The sequence below is a fragment of the Melanerpes formicivorus genome, unplaced genomic scaffold, assembly GCF_026170545.1.
Source record: "Melanerpes formicivorus ecotype bairdi unplaced genomic scaffold, bMelFor1.0.p_v2 SCAF_119, whole genome shotgun sequence".
NCBI lineage: Eukaryota > Metazoa > Chordata > Aves > Piciformes > Picidae > Melanerpes > Melanerpes formicivorus.
In genome coordinates, this window is record NW_027142471.1 from 846,384 (window position 1) to 861,436 (window position 15,053).

The 15,053-nt window shown below is 51.6% G+C and overlaps 1 protein-coding gene across 1 annotated transcript; it reads left to right on the top strand.

The window, feature by feature from the left end:
* The first annotated feature begins 10,269 nt into the window (after positions 1-10,269).
* LOC137456253 (feather keratin Cos1-1/Cos1-3/Cos2-1-like) lies at positions 10,270-14,643 on the top strand. Its single transcript, XM_068167551.1, has 2 exons — positions 10,270-10,347; positions 14,323-14,643. The coding sequence occupies exons 1-2, from the start codon at positions 10,270-10,272 to the stop codon at positions 14,641-14,643; spliced, it is 399 nt and encodes a 132-aa protein (XP_068023652.1).
* Positions 14,644-15,053: the final 410 nt, after the last annotated feature.

Here is a 15,053-nt window from a genome sequence, read left to right on the forward strand (position 1 = left end):
TGTCCACCAACCCACAGGCAGGAGGATCTCTCCCTGTGCACAGTAAAAAGCAGCTGCTCCTCACTGGGAACCAGCAGGGTCAGCAGCTCAAATCATCCTTCCCAGACACTGCAATGGGTGCCATCATGATTTCCTCCCCTGACACCAATGCCAAGGCAGAGGATGTCTGTCTCCAACCTGGTGGGGGTGCAGAGGACACTGGGTGTGAGTAGCAGGAGAGGTCTTAGGCCTGGTGGACAGCCCCTACAGCTGTGTTAGGGTTGGGGGAAAGGATGACCTCTTGGATCCTTGGAGCCTTGGTGGGACTGATGCTGATGCTGGAATTGACACCACATTTGGAAAGCTCTGTGAGATGCTCTGCTAGTCATTGTCTGCTGGAGCTGTTCCAGAAGCAGCAGAACACAAGAACCCTCAAACATTAGTAAAAATTTCTGTACCAAATGGGTTCTGAAAGCCTGGCACAGGCTGCCCAGGGAAGCAGTTGGATCGCCATGCCTGGGTGTATTGAAAGGTTTCTGGACATGGTGCTGAAGGCCATAGTGCAGGAGCAGCCCTGGCAGAGTTAGCTCGTGGGTGAATTTGGGGACCTCAGAGCCCACTTCCAACCATGGTGACTCTGAGCTCCTGCATCTGGAGGCTTCACCTGCTGGAGCTGTCTCCGCAGCGGACCCTGCAGCCTCTCCTGGCTGCTCCTGGCCGGGGCGCTGTTGCTGTCGGGGCCACGGGGGCTCGCTCGGCGGAGGCACCCGGGGCTGAGGGGCCGAGCGGGCGGAGCGCCAGCTCCCCCTGGCGGGCCCGTCCGGGGCTGTCCTCACCGGCCTCGCCCCACCCGGCGGCGGTTCGTGGGCGGCCGCAGCCCCGGCTCCCCTCTCCGTGTCTCCCAGGGAGCAGGAACACACTGCCGCGTCCCTGAGCCGGGGCCGGGAGAGCCGCAGGGAGCTGGACCGGCGGTCCGACGCCACCGACAGCTGCCCCGCCGGGGACTGCATCGCCTGGGTCTCCTTAAATGTTTGGACCAGGTAGGAGGGAGCTCAGCCCGGGAAGCTGCTGGTACCAGGAGATGTTGGGGTGTGAGCAGCCAAAGGTGATGCCGACGGCTCCTGCTGCACCTGGGCTCTGCCCGCAGCTGCTGTTGAGGAAAGATAAAAAGAAGAACCCCCCCTCAAAACCTCCTTTCTGCCCAGCTCCGCCTAATCCGGCAGAAGCAGCCAGGAATTAACAGAGATGTTGAGCGGTTTCCAGAGGATGGTAGCATGCTGTGTTGGACCTTGTCCGTCAGCAGCCGGCGGAAAGATGGATCCGGGAATGGCAGGTGCAAGGCGGGAGGCTCAGAAGAAGGGAAAAGGGCACAATGGAAAGAGGAAAGCAGCGAGGGGGAGGAAGGAGAGCGTGAACTGTGCGGAAAGGGAGGAAAGGTGGAGCGCTGGCCGGAAACCACAGGGGAGTTTGCCTAGGGGATGTGGGATGGCAGCAGAGGGAGAGGTGGACGCAGGATTGCTCCTGAAGAAGCCAGAGGAGAGGGCAGCATCGGGGACCTGCAGGGCCACCCCAGTCTTGTCTAGGCCCCACCACAGCCCCGCACCCAGCAACACCGCCGCCAGCCCGGCCAGCCCCGCGCCCCAGCACCGCTGCATCCTGCCTCTCCGCCGACGGCTTCTCACTGTCCCCCGCCAGCCACGGCTCTGCTCCAACCTCGCCGCCCATTCTCTCCACTGCCAGCTCCGTTCCGGGGCCGGGTCCTGCGCCGTCACCAGGCGGTGGCAGGAGCTCAGCGGAGCTGCGGCCCTGGGGAGCCTCAGTGTGGGTGGAGACGCAGGGAACGGGGGTCGGCGGGGCCGTGGTCCCACTGCACTGCCTGGCACACACAGCAGCAGAATGAGCTGCCAGCGTGGGGGCACCTAGCAAGGCTGGACTTTATGAAACCCGGCAGCAAGAACAGGTCAGGTGCCCCTGCCTGGGGACACGGCACACACTGACCCTGCCATGCTGGAAACCCACGGTGCTGGTGATGCCACCTCCAAGGGCAGCACCAGCCACATGGCCTGTGAAAGGCTGGCAGCAGCCCCAGGAACAGAGGCAGAAGACACAGAGCACCTTCATCCTGGGGCTTGAAGGCCAACACCAGCAGAGAGATGTTGGGGGTGTGGGAGTGTGACTCCATGTGACCATTTTAGGCTATGCTTTAAGAAAGGGACAGTTACTGGAACACTCTGGCTGAATGTTTTGGTGTAAAAATGAAAACAAAGATATTCTAAACGAATTTAATTGGTAGATTGGTAGAATGCAACTTTAAATTTTTAGCTTTAGTTTAGTTTGAGTCTCAGTCAGTTCAGTCTGTTGTTTTCAGTCTCTCTGGACAGCTGTCTTCTGTCTGTGCTGGCGGGTGCTGACCTTCAACTAACCAGATAAGAAACTAATTCTTGCATACGCTTCGAGCTAACAGAATTTCCTCCTTAATAATTACCTTTTCTCTCTCTAACCTTTTTTGGGAAAAAGGGGAGGAAGGGGGATTTGGGGGGACCCTCCTCGCTGGAGGAGGGAAGGGTTTTCTGTGTAATGTGCATACGTCATGCAGGAAGAACAAAGTCAGAGCAGCTGGAAGAGATGTAGTCTGGGAGAGAAACATCACCTTTCTGGAGTCAGACAGACCCTTCCTTTCTCTCAAACACAGGAGCAAACCCAGCCCTCCTTTCCAGCACTTTCTGGAACAGCTTCTGTCCCAGACTGGCATCATGACTTGTAAGTCCTTGATTCTCCCTCCTTCTCCTCAGTTTGCAGATGTCACAAGCAGAGTGAAAATACTTACAGACTGTCCCAGCCACCAACACCAGGCAGCCTGCTGAGGTCAGCTTTTTCTCCTGATTCCTCAGGGCAAATGTGAGGGAATTAATTTAACAGGGTCATCTTTGTGGTGCAGAAGTCAGCAGCCATGAGACTCTGAAGTGCATGAGACTATGGCCACACAGACATAAGATGAGAGCTCAGTGGAGTGAGGCATGGACCCTACCTGCACACAGGGAGAGAACTGCTTTTAGAGGCCGTGTGTAAGGGTGACAGGGACAGTGACTCACCAGTATGTGCCTTTGCAGGTGGGTACCAGCTCCTTGGCCACATTCAAAGCCAATGGAAGGACATGTAGCTCTGATGAGCAGAGCCCAGCACATGTTCCAGTTTTCAAATGGCAAAACTTTCCCCAAGTTATAGAGCAAGCTGAGCAGCAGCTCAGCCCAATGAACAACTTTGGTGCCATCACTGGCCATGAGAGCCAGAGGGTGCTTCGAGGCTCTGGTCCAACTTTTCACAACCTGGACCTGACTTTTCCAGTGGATTGTTGTGTGGCTCAGGAAGGAGGAGTTGCACCATGTACCAGGTGGTCCAAGAGCAAGAGAGAATTGTACCAGCACAGGTGCTTCAGCTGTTAGCAGCTGGGCTGATTTGACTTCATGCAGATGCCACCTGCAAGTTCCCAAGTGCAGGGAAGCAGTGAGGCCAGGGGGAGAGGGTTGATGGACTGTGAGCTTTGTGCTCTGACATGCTGACAGTGCAATCTGGACTACCTAGACATCCTGATTAAAGAGTCAACTTCTCTAGGGCATTCCAGTCCCAGAAAGGACTTGGTTCCAGTAGCTCTTAGACCTCCATGAGAATGAGTGAGCTTCACCTCTCAGAAACATTCTTCAATACAATTGCTGCTGCTCCAGCCTTGCAAGACAGAATGCCTCATGCCAAGTGAAGGGTTTATGTTTGGAATGGAGAGGAGTGAATACCTGATAGCAAAGGGCCATCAGCACAGAATGTTCCACAGACACAGACAATACCCATTCTGTTCCATGAGTCTACACCAGCTGTCAGCAGGGACAGATAGGGACAACACAGGAGACAGCACTTAAAACCCCGATGGGCTGGGTAGGAAGGGATGTTTGCTGAGTTAGTTTGGGTTCCTGTCTCAAGCTGCTGGTTTTCACTGGGTGAGGCAAGGCATGCTTCTATCAGGTGCACATCAATTTAGCAGGATGGCTGCCTATTCACATTAAAACACCAGGCTGTGGAAAGGGATAACCACCCTAGGCACTTGGCCAAATCCTCCCACACATCCTGCCACCCAGGGAGACAGCCACCTCAGGGTGTGTTTCACCGCTGCCTCACCCAAGTCTCCTCTCACACCAGGTTGGCAGCAGCTTCCACAAACCTGACACAAAGCCAGCAGTGCTAATTAGTATAGCTGTTAAAACAGGATGAACAAGGACTTGGGGAGCCTGCACAACAAAACCAGCCCCAGCAGGCCTAGAAGGAATAAATAAACCTTTATTAGAATAAACCAAACAAGGTTGGAAGAGACCTTCAAGATCATCGTGTCCAACCCATCAACCAATCCAACCCACCCAAACAGCTAACCCATGGCACCAAGCACACCATCAAGTCTCCTTCTGAATACCTTCAATGACGGTGACTCCACCACCTCCCCGGGCAACCCATTCCATAGCGCAATCACTCTTTCTGTATAGAACTTCTTCCTAACATCCAACCTGAACCTCCCCTGGTGCAGCCTGAGACTGTGTCCTGTTGTTCTGGTACTGGGTGCCTGGGAGAAGAGACCATCATCAGCCTGTCTACAACCTCCCTTCAGGTAGTTGTAGAGAGCAACAAGGTCACCCCTGAGGCTCCTCTTCTCCAGGCTAAGCAGCCCCAGCTCCCTCAGCCTCTCCTCATAGGGCTTGTGTTCCAAACCCCTCACCAACTTTGTTGCTCTTCTCTGGACTCGTTCCAGCAAGTCAACCTCCTTCCTAAACTGAGGGGCCCAGAACTGGACACAGGACTCGAGGTGTGGCCTAACCAGTGCAGTGTACAGGGGCAGAATGACCTCCCTGCTCCTGCTGGCCACACTGTTCTTGATGCAGGCCAGGATGCCATTGGCCCTCTTGGCTGCCTGGGCACACTGCAGGCTCATGTTAAGCCTACCATCAACCAGCACCCCCAGGTCCCTCTCTGCCTGGCTGCTCTCCAGCCACTCTGACCCCAGCCTGTAGCACTGCATGGGGTTGTTGTGGCCAATGTGCAGAACCTGGCACTTGGATGTGTTCCATCTCATGCTGTTGGATTCAGCCCATCTGTCCAGCCTGTCGAGGTCTCTCTGCAGAGCCTCTCTACCCTCCAGCAGATCAACTCTTGCCCCCAGCTTGGTGTCATCAGCAAATTTACTGATGATGGAAGCGGGAGCTGTCTTCCCCCCTCCTCTCCACACCACAGCTCCCCCAGCACAGCAGGGCTTCAATGCCAGGGCAAAGCCTTCAGCTCTATGAGCCTGTTGCCAGGCTCAGTCAGATGCAGAGCTGAGCAGTGCAGCCAGCAAACTGCCCGAGCTGCACCACAGCCTGCCAGCCAGGAACTGCTGCACTGCAGCTGGGTATGAGCAGCTCAGGCTGACACTGGCTCCAGCCCCATGCCAAGCATCAAAAAGACCTGGTCTAGCTGCCAGGTGCCTACCAATGTTCTTTCTCAGTCCCCTTCCTCAGTGAGACAGGGGAAGAAAATAATAAACACATGGGCCAAGATAAAGGCAATTTGATGAACAAAAGTAAAGGCCATGCACAGAAGCAAGTAAAAAGATTTCTTCTCTGCTTCCCATCACCAGGTGATATCCAGCCACTCCTGGGAAGCAGGGCCAGTGTTTGTGCAGTGGCTGTTTCAGATGATAAACCAGAGAATCACAGAATGCTCAGAGTTGGAAAGCACCTCTGGAGATCTTTGAGTTGTACTCCCGTGCCAGAATAGGTTCACTTGTAGCAGGTTGCACAGGATGGCATACAGGTGTGTTGTGAATGACTCCAGAGATGGAGACTCCACCACCTCTCTGGACAGCCTGTTCCACTATCCTCAAAGTAAAGAAATTCCTCTTCACATTTAGATGGAACATCCTGTTGTCAGGTTTGTGTCTGTTGTCTCTTGTTCTGTTGCTGGGCACCACAGCCAAAGCACTGTCCCTGTGTGAAAAGCCTTCATAACAAATTCCTCTCCCCCCTCCTTACAGCCTGGGGGCAGAGTGGCAGGAGAGCAGCCAAGCAGAAAGGGACCTGGGGGTACTGGTTGACAGTAGGCTGAACATGAGCCAGCAGTGTGCCCAGATGGCCGAGAAGGCCAATGGCATCCTGGCCTTCATCAGGAATAGTGTGGCCAGCAGGATCAGGGAAGTCATTCTGCCATGTACTCAGCACTGGTCAGGCCACACCTTGAGTCCTGTGTCCAGTTCTGGGCTCCTTCATTTAAGAAAGATATTGAGATGCTGGAAGGTGTCCAGAGAAGGGCAATGAGGCTGGGGAGGGGTCTGGGACACAGCCCTGTGAGGATAGGCTGAGGGAGCTGGGGTTGCTTAGCCTGGAGAAGAGGAGGCTCAGGGGAGACCTTCTTGCTCTCTGCAACTCCCTGCAGGGAGGTTGTAGCCAGGTGGGGGTTGGGCTCTTCTGCCAGACAAGCAGCACCAGAACAAGAGGACACAGTCTGAAGCTGTGCTGGGGGAAATTTAGGCTTGGTCTTAGAAAGAAGTTCTTCCCAGAAAGAGAGATTGCCCTTTAGGATGGGCTGCCCAGGGAGGGGATGAGGTCAATGTCCCTGGAGATGTTTAAGAAAAGCCTGAATGAGGCACTTAATGCCATGGTCTAGCTGATTAGTTAGGGTTATGTGATCAGTTGGATTTGATGATCTTGGAGATGTCTTCCAACCTGGTTGATTCTGTGATTGCTGAGCTGACATCACATAGCATGGGATATCCTAATGGTCATTCTGGGACCATCTCACCTTGCTCCCTGCTGGCCTGTGGACAGAGAGTATGGCTGCTGTGCAAGGCTTGCCCAGCAAAAGCCAACACAGGAGTGCATTGCCAGCACTCTTCTAGTTACAGAGAGAAAGCACAGCACTCTGAGGGCTAATGTGGGGTGAGGTTACCCCATCGCAGGGAAAGCCAGTGTGTGCCAGGAGCTGATGTGAGCAGGCACTTTGTACACGGCTTCACTTGTATGTGTGAGATGTGCACACAGATCCATGCCCACAGGCCTGCAGCAATACATCCATGTGTGTCCAAAGAACCACCCATGTAGGTGTACCCTTTGGATGTCCATGTCAGCAGGTTTTCACCTCAGTCTGGGTGTATGTGGTTGTGAAATTCCTTCCACTTGTGATAGAATAGAATAAACCAGGCTGGAAGAGACCTTCAAGATCATCATGTCCAACCATCGTGTCCAACCGGATCACAGGAGTATCATAGCACCACAGCACCATGGCATGTTAGAGGTTGGAAGGGACCTCCAGTCCAACCCCCCCTGCCAGAGGAGGGTCACACAAGAACACACCCAGGTGGGTTTTCAATCTGTCCAATCTCTCTGGACTGCCTGCTCCAGTGTTCTGCCACCCTCACAGTGTCCCCTGGAGGTTTGCATTCCAATTTGCTAGATGCTTCATTTTATGAGGGATAATGTAAATCTCTGACAGAACTTCCAACAGGTTCTGCTTTGCAGAAACAGACACACAGATTTATTCTTCTAATTTGATCCCCTCTGGGTGCCTCCATCTCATCCTTGTGGCCATTTCATTGGCTCTTACCCTAATTCAAAACATATTTGACCATGGTTAATGTCTCTACCGGTAGCCATTACACCTCACATAAAACTGCTAACCAAGCTGACATTTGCCTTCCCTCCTCCCTGTTTCAAACCATATTTCTTAACTTTTAATTAAAAGTACTCCAAATGCTGCACTCTGTGCTAGATGAGTCACATGTGAAATGTGGCACCTCTTATTACCAGGCCATCATTCAACTATTCCATTGTCTTGGCTGTAGAAACACTTCAAAGCATTTGGCAAAGGCACCAAAGAAGGAATTTCTGTCTCCAGATGCAGACCCCTAGGAGGGTAGATGGGTAACAAGGTAATTCCTTACAGTCAGTGGGAGGAGTACAGAAGGAGATGCTGATTTCACCGTTCTTTGGAATTTTATCTTGGAATAAGGTGAATTGTGCTGTGGTTTAGGCTGGGTGCTGACCCAGATGCCACTGCATAGACCACACCTGGGAGGCCCCAAAAGGGTCCAGCCCACTGGGTGATCACAGCAAACCAGGTATTTCACCCAGAATTCTTTGCTCCTCTATAAAACATCCACTCAGGGTCCCTACTTCCTCTTTTGTCCCCCTGCTGCCTAGGTCAAATGGTGTGAGTTGCCTCCCTTGGGCCTGCCCAGCTGGGTTGGGGGGGGGGGGGGGGGGGGGTTAAGAGCCCTGGGGGAGAGTGTTTGCGTGTACCCCCAGGTGGGGATGGGACGTTCTTGGGTATGTTCTGGGATCTCTCTCTTTTGTCATGGTGCCTGTGGTTCTCTGTAAAACTTTCAGTGTTGTTTTTTTCATTGTTTTTCCATTTAAACTTTCCACCATTTTTTGCAATCTGTTTGTCTGAGTTGTTATTTTTACCTGTGGTGGGAGAATTGGCCTCCCAAACCACGACAGCTGTCAAAGTTCTTCCTCTGCACAGGGATGGTAAAGGGAGTCCAGAAGATCATCTCTGATGATAGGTATAGGTTTTATTTCTCCTAACCATAGAAGACTCCAAGTGAGATACTTGGCTCTACACTGATTGTCTGCTCCTCCCTTCTAGAAACAACAGTTCTGGAGAGCTGATGCCCTCTCTGTGTGACCTGGAATGAGAACTATTGTTGACCAGATGAGGATGATGCACTTGGAGTCCAGATCTTGGCATCTCCATGTTCAGGCTCACAGTTCAGAATGTGGCTCATGGCAGAAATTCACCTTTCTTTCAGATTCATTTCACCCACTGTACCAAGGCACAGAAGTCCATTTGCATTGCCACCCTTTCCTTCCTTGCCAGCCAGTGGAGAGAAAAGACAGTTCAAGGCACTGTGGACTTCTCATTTTGGAAAGCTGATTCAAAACTATGGGGACATATGGGCAGCTCAGCCTCTAAGCACCAGTCAGGTTTGGGTGGACTCTCCTGTCTGAGGACAGGGGTTGGCAACTCCAAGGGTTTATTATCCCCACCCCACCTTGCAGGTCATCATGGCCTGGAGAAAATACCTGTTCCTCGTCTCATTTTACCCCTACTGAGTGCTAGAAGGCATGGGAAAGATGACTGTCATGAGGCATAGCTGCTTGGTTCTGAGAGAGTCATTTCCAGTGTCATTTCAGGTCCAAATCCTCTTCCTGGGGTCTCCCTTGTTCTTGCTGCAGTGTTTACAGAAGCCTCAGGTTTGCTCCCCCTCAGTGCAGGCTGAATTGCCACAGAGGTCTGGGGAGGGGAAGTCCTTGCTGGAGCTCTTGACCCACTGTCCACCAGCTCAGAAGTTCCTCCCCCCAGCAGCATCTCCTTTTTGAGGACAGGATGAGGGAGCTGGGGCTCCTTAGCTTGAAGCAGAGGAGACTGCAGGGTGACCTCATTCATGTTGATAAAGATGTGCAGGGAAGTGTCAGAAGGTCAGAACCAGGCTCTGCTCAGTGATGTTCAGTGATAGGACAAGGGGCACTGGGGGCAGGCTGGAGCAGAGCAGGTGCCATGGCAACAGAAGGGAAAACTTTGTCATTGGAGGGTAACAAAACACTGAAACAGGTTGCCCAGAGAAGTTGTGTAGGAGGGGAGTTTGGGTCTGGAGAAATAAGAAGGAACGGAAGGATGTATACAAGATGAAGCTGAGTGTGAGATCCCACCCATGGGAGGGTTACAAGTAGAAGCTCTTTGCATAGGCAGGTTTGGTGTTATTAGCTTGTGGCAGTTTGTATGGTGTCAGTTATCAAAGAAACAGAATGACAGCCTGGAAGGCTCCTCAAGGATCATCTGGTCCAACCTTTCTTGGGAAAAGCTCAATCTAGACAAGCTGGCCCAGCACCCTGTCCAGTGGAATCTGTGTCCAGTGCTGGAGACTCAGTCACTTCCCTGGGGAGATTATTCCAGTGCTCATTGTTCTGGTTGTGAAGAATTTTCCTCTTGCGTCCAACTGGAGTCTCACCAGGAGAACTTGTACCCATCCTCCCTCATCTTTTCTATGAAGCTTCTTACCAAAAGGGATCCTTCATCTTCTTTGTAGCCACCCTGCCTCCCCTAGACTACTTTGGACACGGGTGTGAGGTTCATCAGTCAGATGGAGGTGCTTGTACAGGTTGGCATGGCAGGGAATGCATTCACTTCCAACCTTCTGATAATGCAAGCCATGCACCCATGACAATGCATATTGTCATTGGCTCACACTGCTCAACCAGCCCAGTGGACTTGTTCACAATGGTGAGCCAACACTTTCTGCCCTCTCTCTTGGATTATCCTTATGTGGAGATACAAGCTGGGGATGTGGGCTTTAAGGTAAGTGAAAAATTCATTAGATAGATCAGAGGATTCTCACTGGAGGCAAATACTTCATCTCCCAGGAAGGAACCCTGATCCACTGAATCTAAAACAGCAGAAGTTCTTGTCTTTACTAGAAAGTAGCAAAAGTTCAGACAAAAGAAGACAGAAAGAGGGGCCAGTGCCTCAGGAGCTTATTAAACTCTCCTGTTTGTTATCTCCTTTGCACTCAAACCCAGCAGAACCAGATGAGCTCCCTAATTAGCCAAATAGGAGTGGCTTATCTTGCAAGTTTCAATGAGTGGTAAGGCACATTCCACACTTCAGCAGGGCCTGCCCTGGCCTCTAGGTCTGCTTGGAGGGACTGCAGACATGTCTTCAAATCGTTGCATGTATCCTGGTCAGCAGGAGCCTTGCGTCTTCTTCTCATGCTGCTGTGGAAGAGTTGATCCTCAAGGAACTGTAGGTTGGTCAATGTGTGTCCAGGGGATCCATTTCAGTCTTAACATCACTTCAGCAGTGCAGTGAGCTGCTCAGATTCAGCACCAGTATTAGAGCCAGGGGGAGGATGAATAAATAGATGGGCAAGCAGACACCACTGGTTTCTTAAGAGCTTTAAAGATGAGCTTCTGCCTATGCCAAGATCTGGTTTTGTCCCAGCTAATGGGATGGATTTAAATGAAGTGACCTGGTTCAGAATGTAATTATGTAGCCTTCTACAACCTCTAGTCAGCGGAGATGGGTCACAACCTCTAGTCAGATGGGATGGGTTAGCTCCTCTGCTGGGGATGATTCTTTTAAGTTTTTTCAGGTTCTGAGGGCTTAATACTCCTTTCAGGGTCACATTTCAGTTTCTTCTACAGTGTTCATTCAATCCTGTTCCCAGTTAACTTCAGAAAATAAGACAGTTGTGGACCTTTAGGATGTCTGAGTTGCTCCCCCAAGACCGTTCCTCCATGACTACCTCACCTCCACTCCTTTGCTTCTCACCCAGCAGGTGGAAATGCACCTTCAGCATCAAGCCATAAACCCCTTTCTCTGATAGGGACTGCACATGACCAAGGGACATACAGACCACATGCTGCATTCTCTGGAGCCCTTTCCTGCAGTTGGGGGACAGAATGGATAACTCCTAGAAGGAAAATGTTCTCCTTCCACCCTTAGACTAGACAGTCTAGCCATAGACATCAGGTCCAAATTGTTATGGCTGTTACTGGAAAGGATCCCAGCTAATGAAAAGTGGGCAGCTGTTGACAGCACTTCTTGGGCAAGATGCACAGTGATAAAGGAAATCCTCAACTGCCACCCTCTCCTACCTTGTGATGTCCTCATCAGATCAAATGATCCATGTGACCACCACAATGCAGATCATGAAGAGAAATAGTATCACATAGGGAAGTTATCCCTGTGAGCAGCTTCCCCTCTGGCTAAGCTTGAAAGCCAAGCTGAACATGACCTACATAGCTAAGATTTTGAGAAGAGCTGCAACATTGCCTGGGTACCAAATCTGGTAGCATGGTGGAAATGCTTCCACAGTTCAGTGTGCCCAGAGTCAACTGGCAGGAAGGCCCAGAATCTGTTCCCAGTAAGCAGACACACACAAATGAACACAAGCAAACCACACAGCTCAGCACAGGCAGGCACACTCAGCACTCATGGAAACAAAAGAGTCCAAAAAAAATCATAGAGGGACAAAGTTTATGAGCAGGTTCTGTTGTAACAGGACAAGGGGGGATGGTCTGAAACTGACAGAAGCAGATTGAGAGTGGAGAGAAGGGAGAAATGTTTGACACTGAGGGTGGTGAGAGCCTGGCCCAAGCTGCCCAGAGAGGTGGGAGCTGCCCCATGCCTCGTACCATTGCAGGTGTTTGGTGGCACACAGTAATAGGACAAGGAAAAATGGGGGTAAGTTGGAACACAGAAAGTTCCACCTCAACATGAGAAATGTCTTTATTGTGAGGGTGCCCTGAGTGATCTGTCAGGGGGGTTGGACTCAATGGTCTCTGCAGGTCCCTCCCAGAGACCAGCCAGCTGAAATCCTCCAAAGGCAGGACAAGCTCCCCAGACCCTTTGTAAGGTATTGCCACTGAGGCATCAGGTCAGATTAGCAGAATGGTGCTCAAGATTCCTAGAGGAGCCCACCACCTGAAGATGTCCCAGGTGTTTTCTCCTTCATGGAGGAAAAATAATTCAAGAGCAGCTCCCTGTGATTCTCTGGTGTGTCTTCTTCTCCTCACCAGTTCCTAGGTGACAGCACTTACTCCAAAGCCTGCAGGAGGAACAGGAGACTTTTCCTACTGCTAAAAGTCACCAGCTTCCAGCCTTTTGCACCTTGACTGCCTCCTCTGCTACCTGCTTGGCCATGGTCTCCATCCATCTTGCCTTCATCTCCACAGACATGCACCACCAGAACAGCATTGGAAGAAGATCCACTCAAGGCTTCCCTGCACAATGGGGCAGAGTTTCTTGGCATTTCTTCTGAGCTCCTTAATACTGAGGGGAGAAGCAACCTAATCTGGAGGAACAGGCAGGCTTGGGGAAGCCAAACCACTGGTGTGTTGTACTGGACAGAATGAAAGAGCCCTCCTCACTCTCTGAAATCTGCAGCAGCAAAGCCTGATCTCTTGACGATCAGGAAACAGAGTGCAGGAAACAGGGGCTGCACCTCTGCCTGCTGTGGGGCCACCTCTCCACGTGGGAGCTGTCACTGTTCTGCTGAATGTAGGCTCTTTCTGGCCTGAGGAAACTGCAGCTTTGTGGAGCTCATGGACAGAGAATTGGAAAAGACCTCTGCCATGATCAGCACATCTTGTGATATGTACAAGCTGTTGTGTTCATGCTCACCAGCATGGATTTCCATCCAAATATGTCCCCACCATGCATTCAGAGAAACCTGTCATACACATAGGTTCATTCATCAAGCACAAATGCCTACAATGGCCACCTGTGGATTCAATTAGGCACAACCTTGGCAGGGCTGGAGCACCCCAGGGCACCTCAAGGTCCAAAATATGGATTGGTTGGGAATCCCCAGACATAATCTAGAGAGTGAAGGAAGCCAAGCAGCCTGGGAAATCTGGGTTGGTGATAGAAGGAGAAATGCTGAGATCCAGCAGTGCAGTCCATCTGCCTAGGAAGAGAACAATCAGAATGGGCTGGAAGGGAGAGAGGAAAAATGACATGGCACATCCTCACATCTGTGAGCCCTTGGGTGTCTAATCAAGGATTGCATTGCTGGGAGGAGGTTGGTATTTCCTGACAATGGGGCTACGAACAACCCCTCAGGCGTCACCAGGCCAGTAGCCTCAGCCTGAACAGGATCCCTCCAGCAACTGGTGTGAGTGTTCCACCTGCAATGATATGTTCCTACCCCAGAAATGTTAGGAACCCTTATTCCAGCATTCCAACATCCATGAGGGAATGACCATGGCATAAACAAGGAAATGAAAAGGCACCAGGAAATGGAATCAGAGCCTGTATCATTAGCTGGGGAGTCTCAAATTTCAGAAGAGCTTGTCAGAAAATTATTAACGCTGCTAGGGCCATCTCTGGGCCTGAGGCAGTGCAGGACCAGTATAAAAGCCAGTGCAGGTCCTGGGGCTCTCACCCACTTCACTCTCCTTCGACTTGGGAACTAGGTGAGTTCAAAATGCCTTTTCCTTTTCCTAGTCCTACAAGATGAAGCATTGTCTCAGTGGCCATGTCGGATAACACTGGCTCTGGCTTGTGCTGGGGCTTGGGGCTGTCTATCTCTGGAGGGGAAGTAAGGTAAAGATCTAACATACAGAGAGTCTGGCACTGTGTTAAGAGGGGTCTTCTCTAGGAAAGAGCATTCCTGGCCCTGACTTTCTGTGTTTGGTGCTCAGAAGAACAGACAATGAGGTGTGTGGACCTCAATACAGCTCCCTAGAGATCACATGCCTGGGCTCCTTCATGGTGGCAGAGAGGCTGCTCCTCACATGCCCCTGTGTTTCTCCTGTGTTCTCTAACCAGGTTCACATCCAGCCCCAAACCATGTCCTGCTGCAAGCCTTGTGAGCCCTGCTGTCAGCCCTGTGGCCCAACCCCGCTGGCCAACAGCTGCAATGAGCCCTGCTGCAGGCAGTGCCAGAGCTCCACTGTGGTCATTGAGCCCTCCCCTGTGATAGTGACCCTGCCTGGACCCATCCTCAGCTCCTTCCCTCAGAACACTGTTGTGGGCTCCTCCACCTCCGCTGCTGTTGGCAGCATCCTTAGCTGTAATGGAGTGCCCATCACCTCCGGGGGCTTTGACCTCTCTTGCATCACCAACCGCTACTGCTGCAGACCCTGTTAAATGCACTGATGACAATCAAGGCAGAAGGACCCCCAGGAAGCTAGAAGATCTGGAACTGAGGAAAGAACATTGGAATGTCACTTTCAGAGGTTCTGGCCATCCACGGTTCCCCCTGCAAAGGAAGGCAACAAGAATCATGGCTGCACTCTGAGAACATGACCCACGTGAAACTTACCTGCTTCTCACTCCTTTACTCTCTTTTCTCTGTTGCTTTCTGCTCCCCAGGGCTATGGTTTTTCTGAAGTTCAGCCCTAAAAGGAATTTGCTGCCTCTCTCTCTTTGCTGTGTAGGCAGTTAGGGACTTTTCCCAAACTCCACCTTGGCCTCAGGGCTTGGCTTTTGGAGGAACTGTTGCTTCCTGCAACCGAACCCCCACTGCTTCACCTCCTTTCTCTCTTTTAAATCATTAA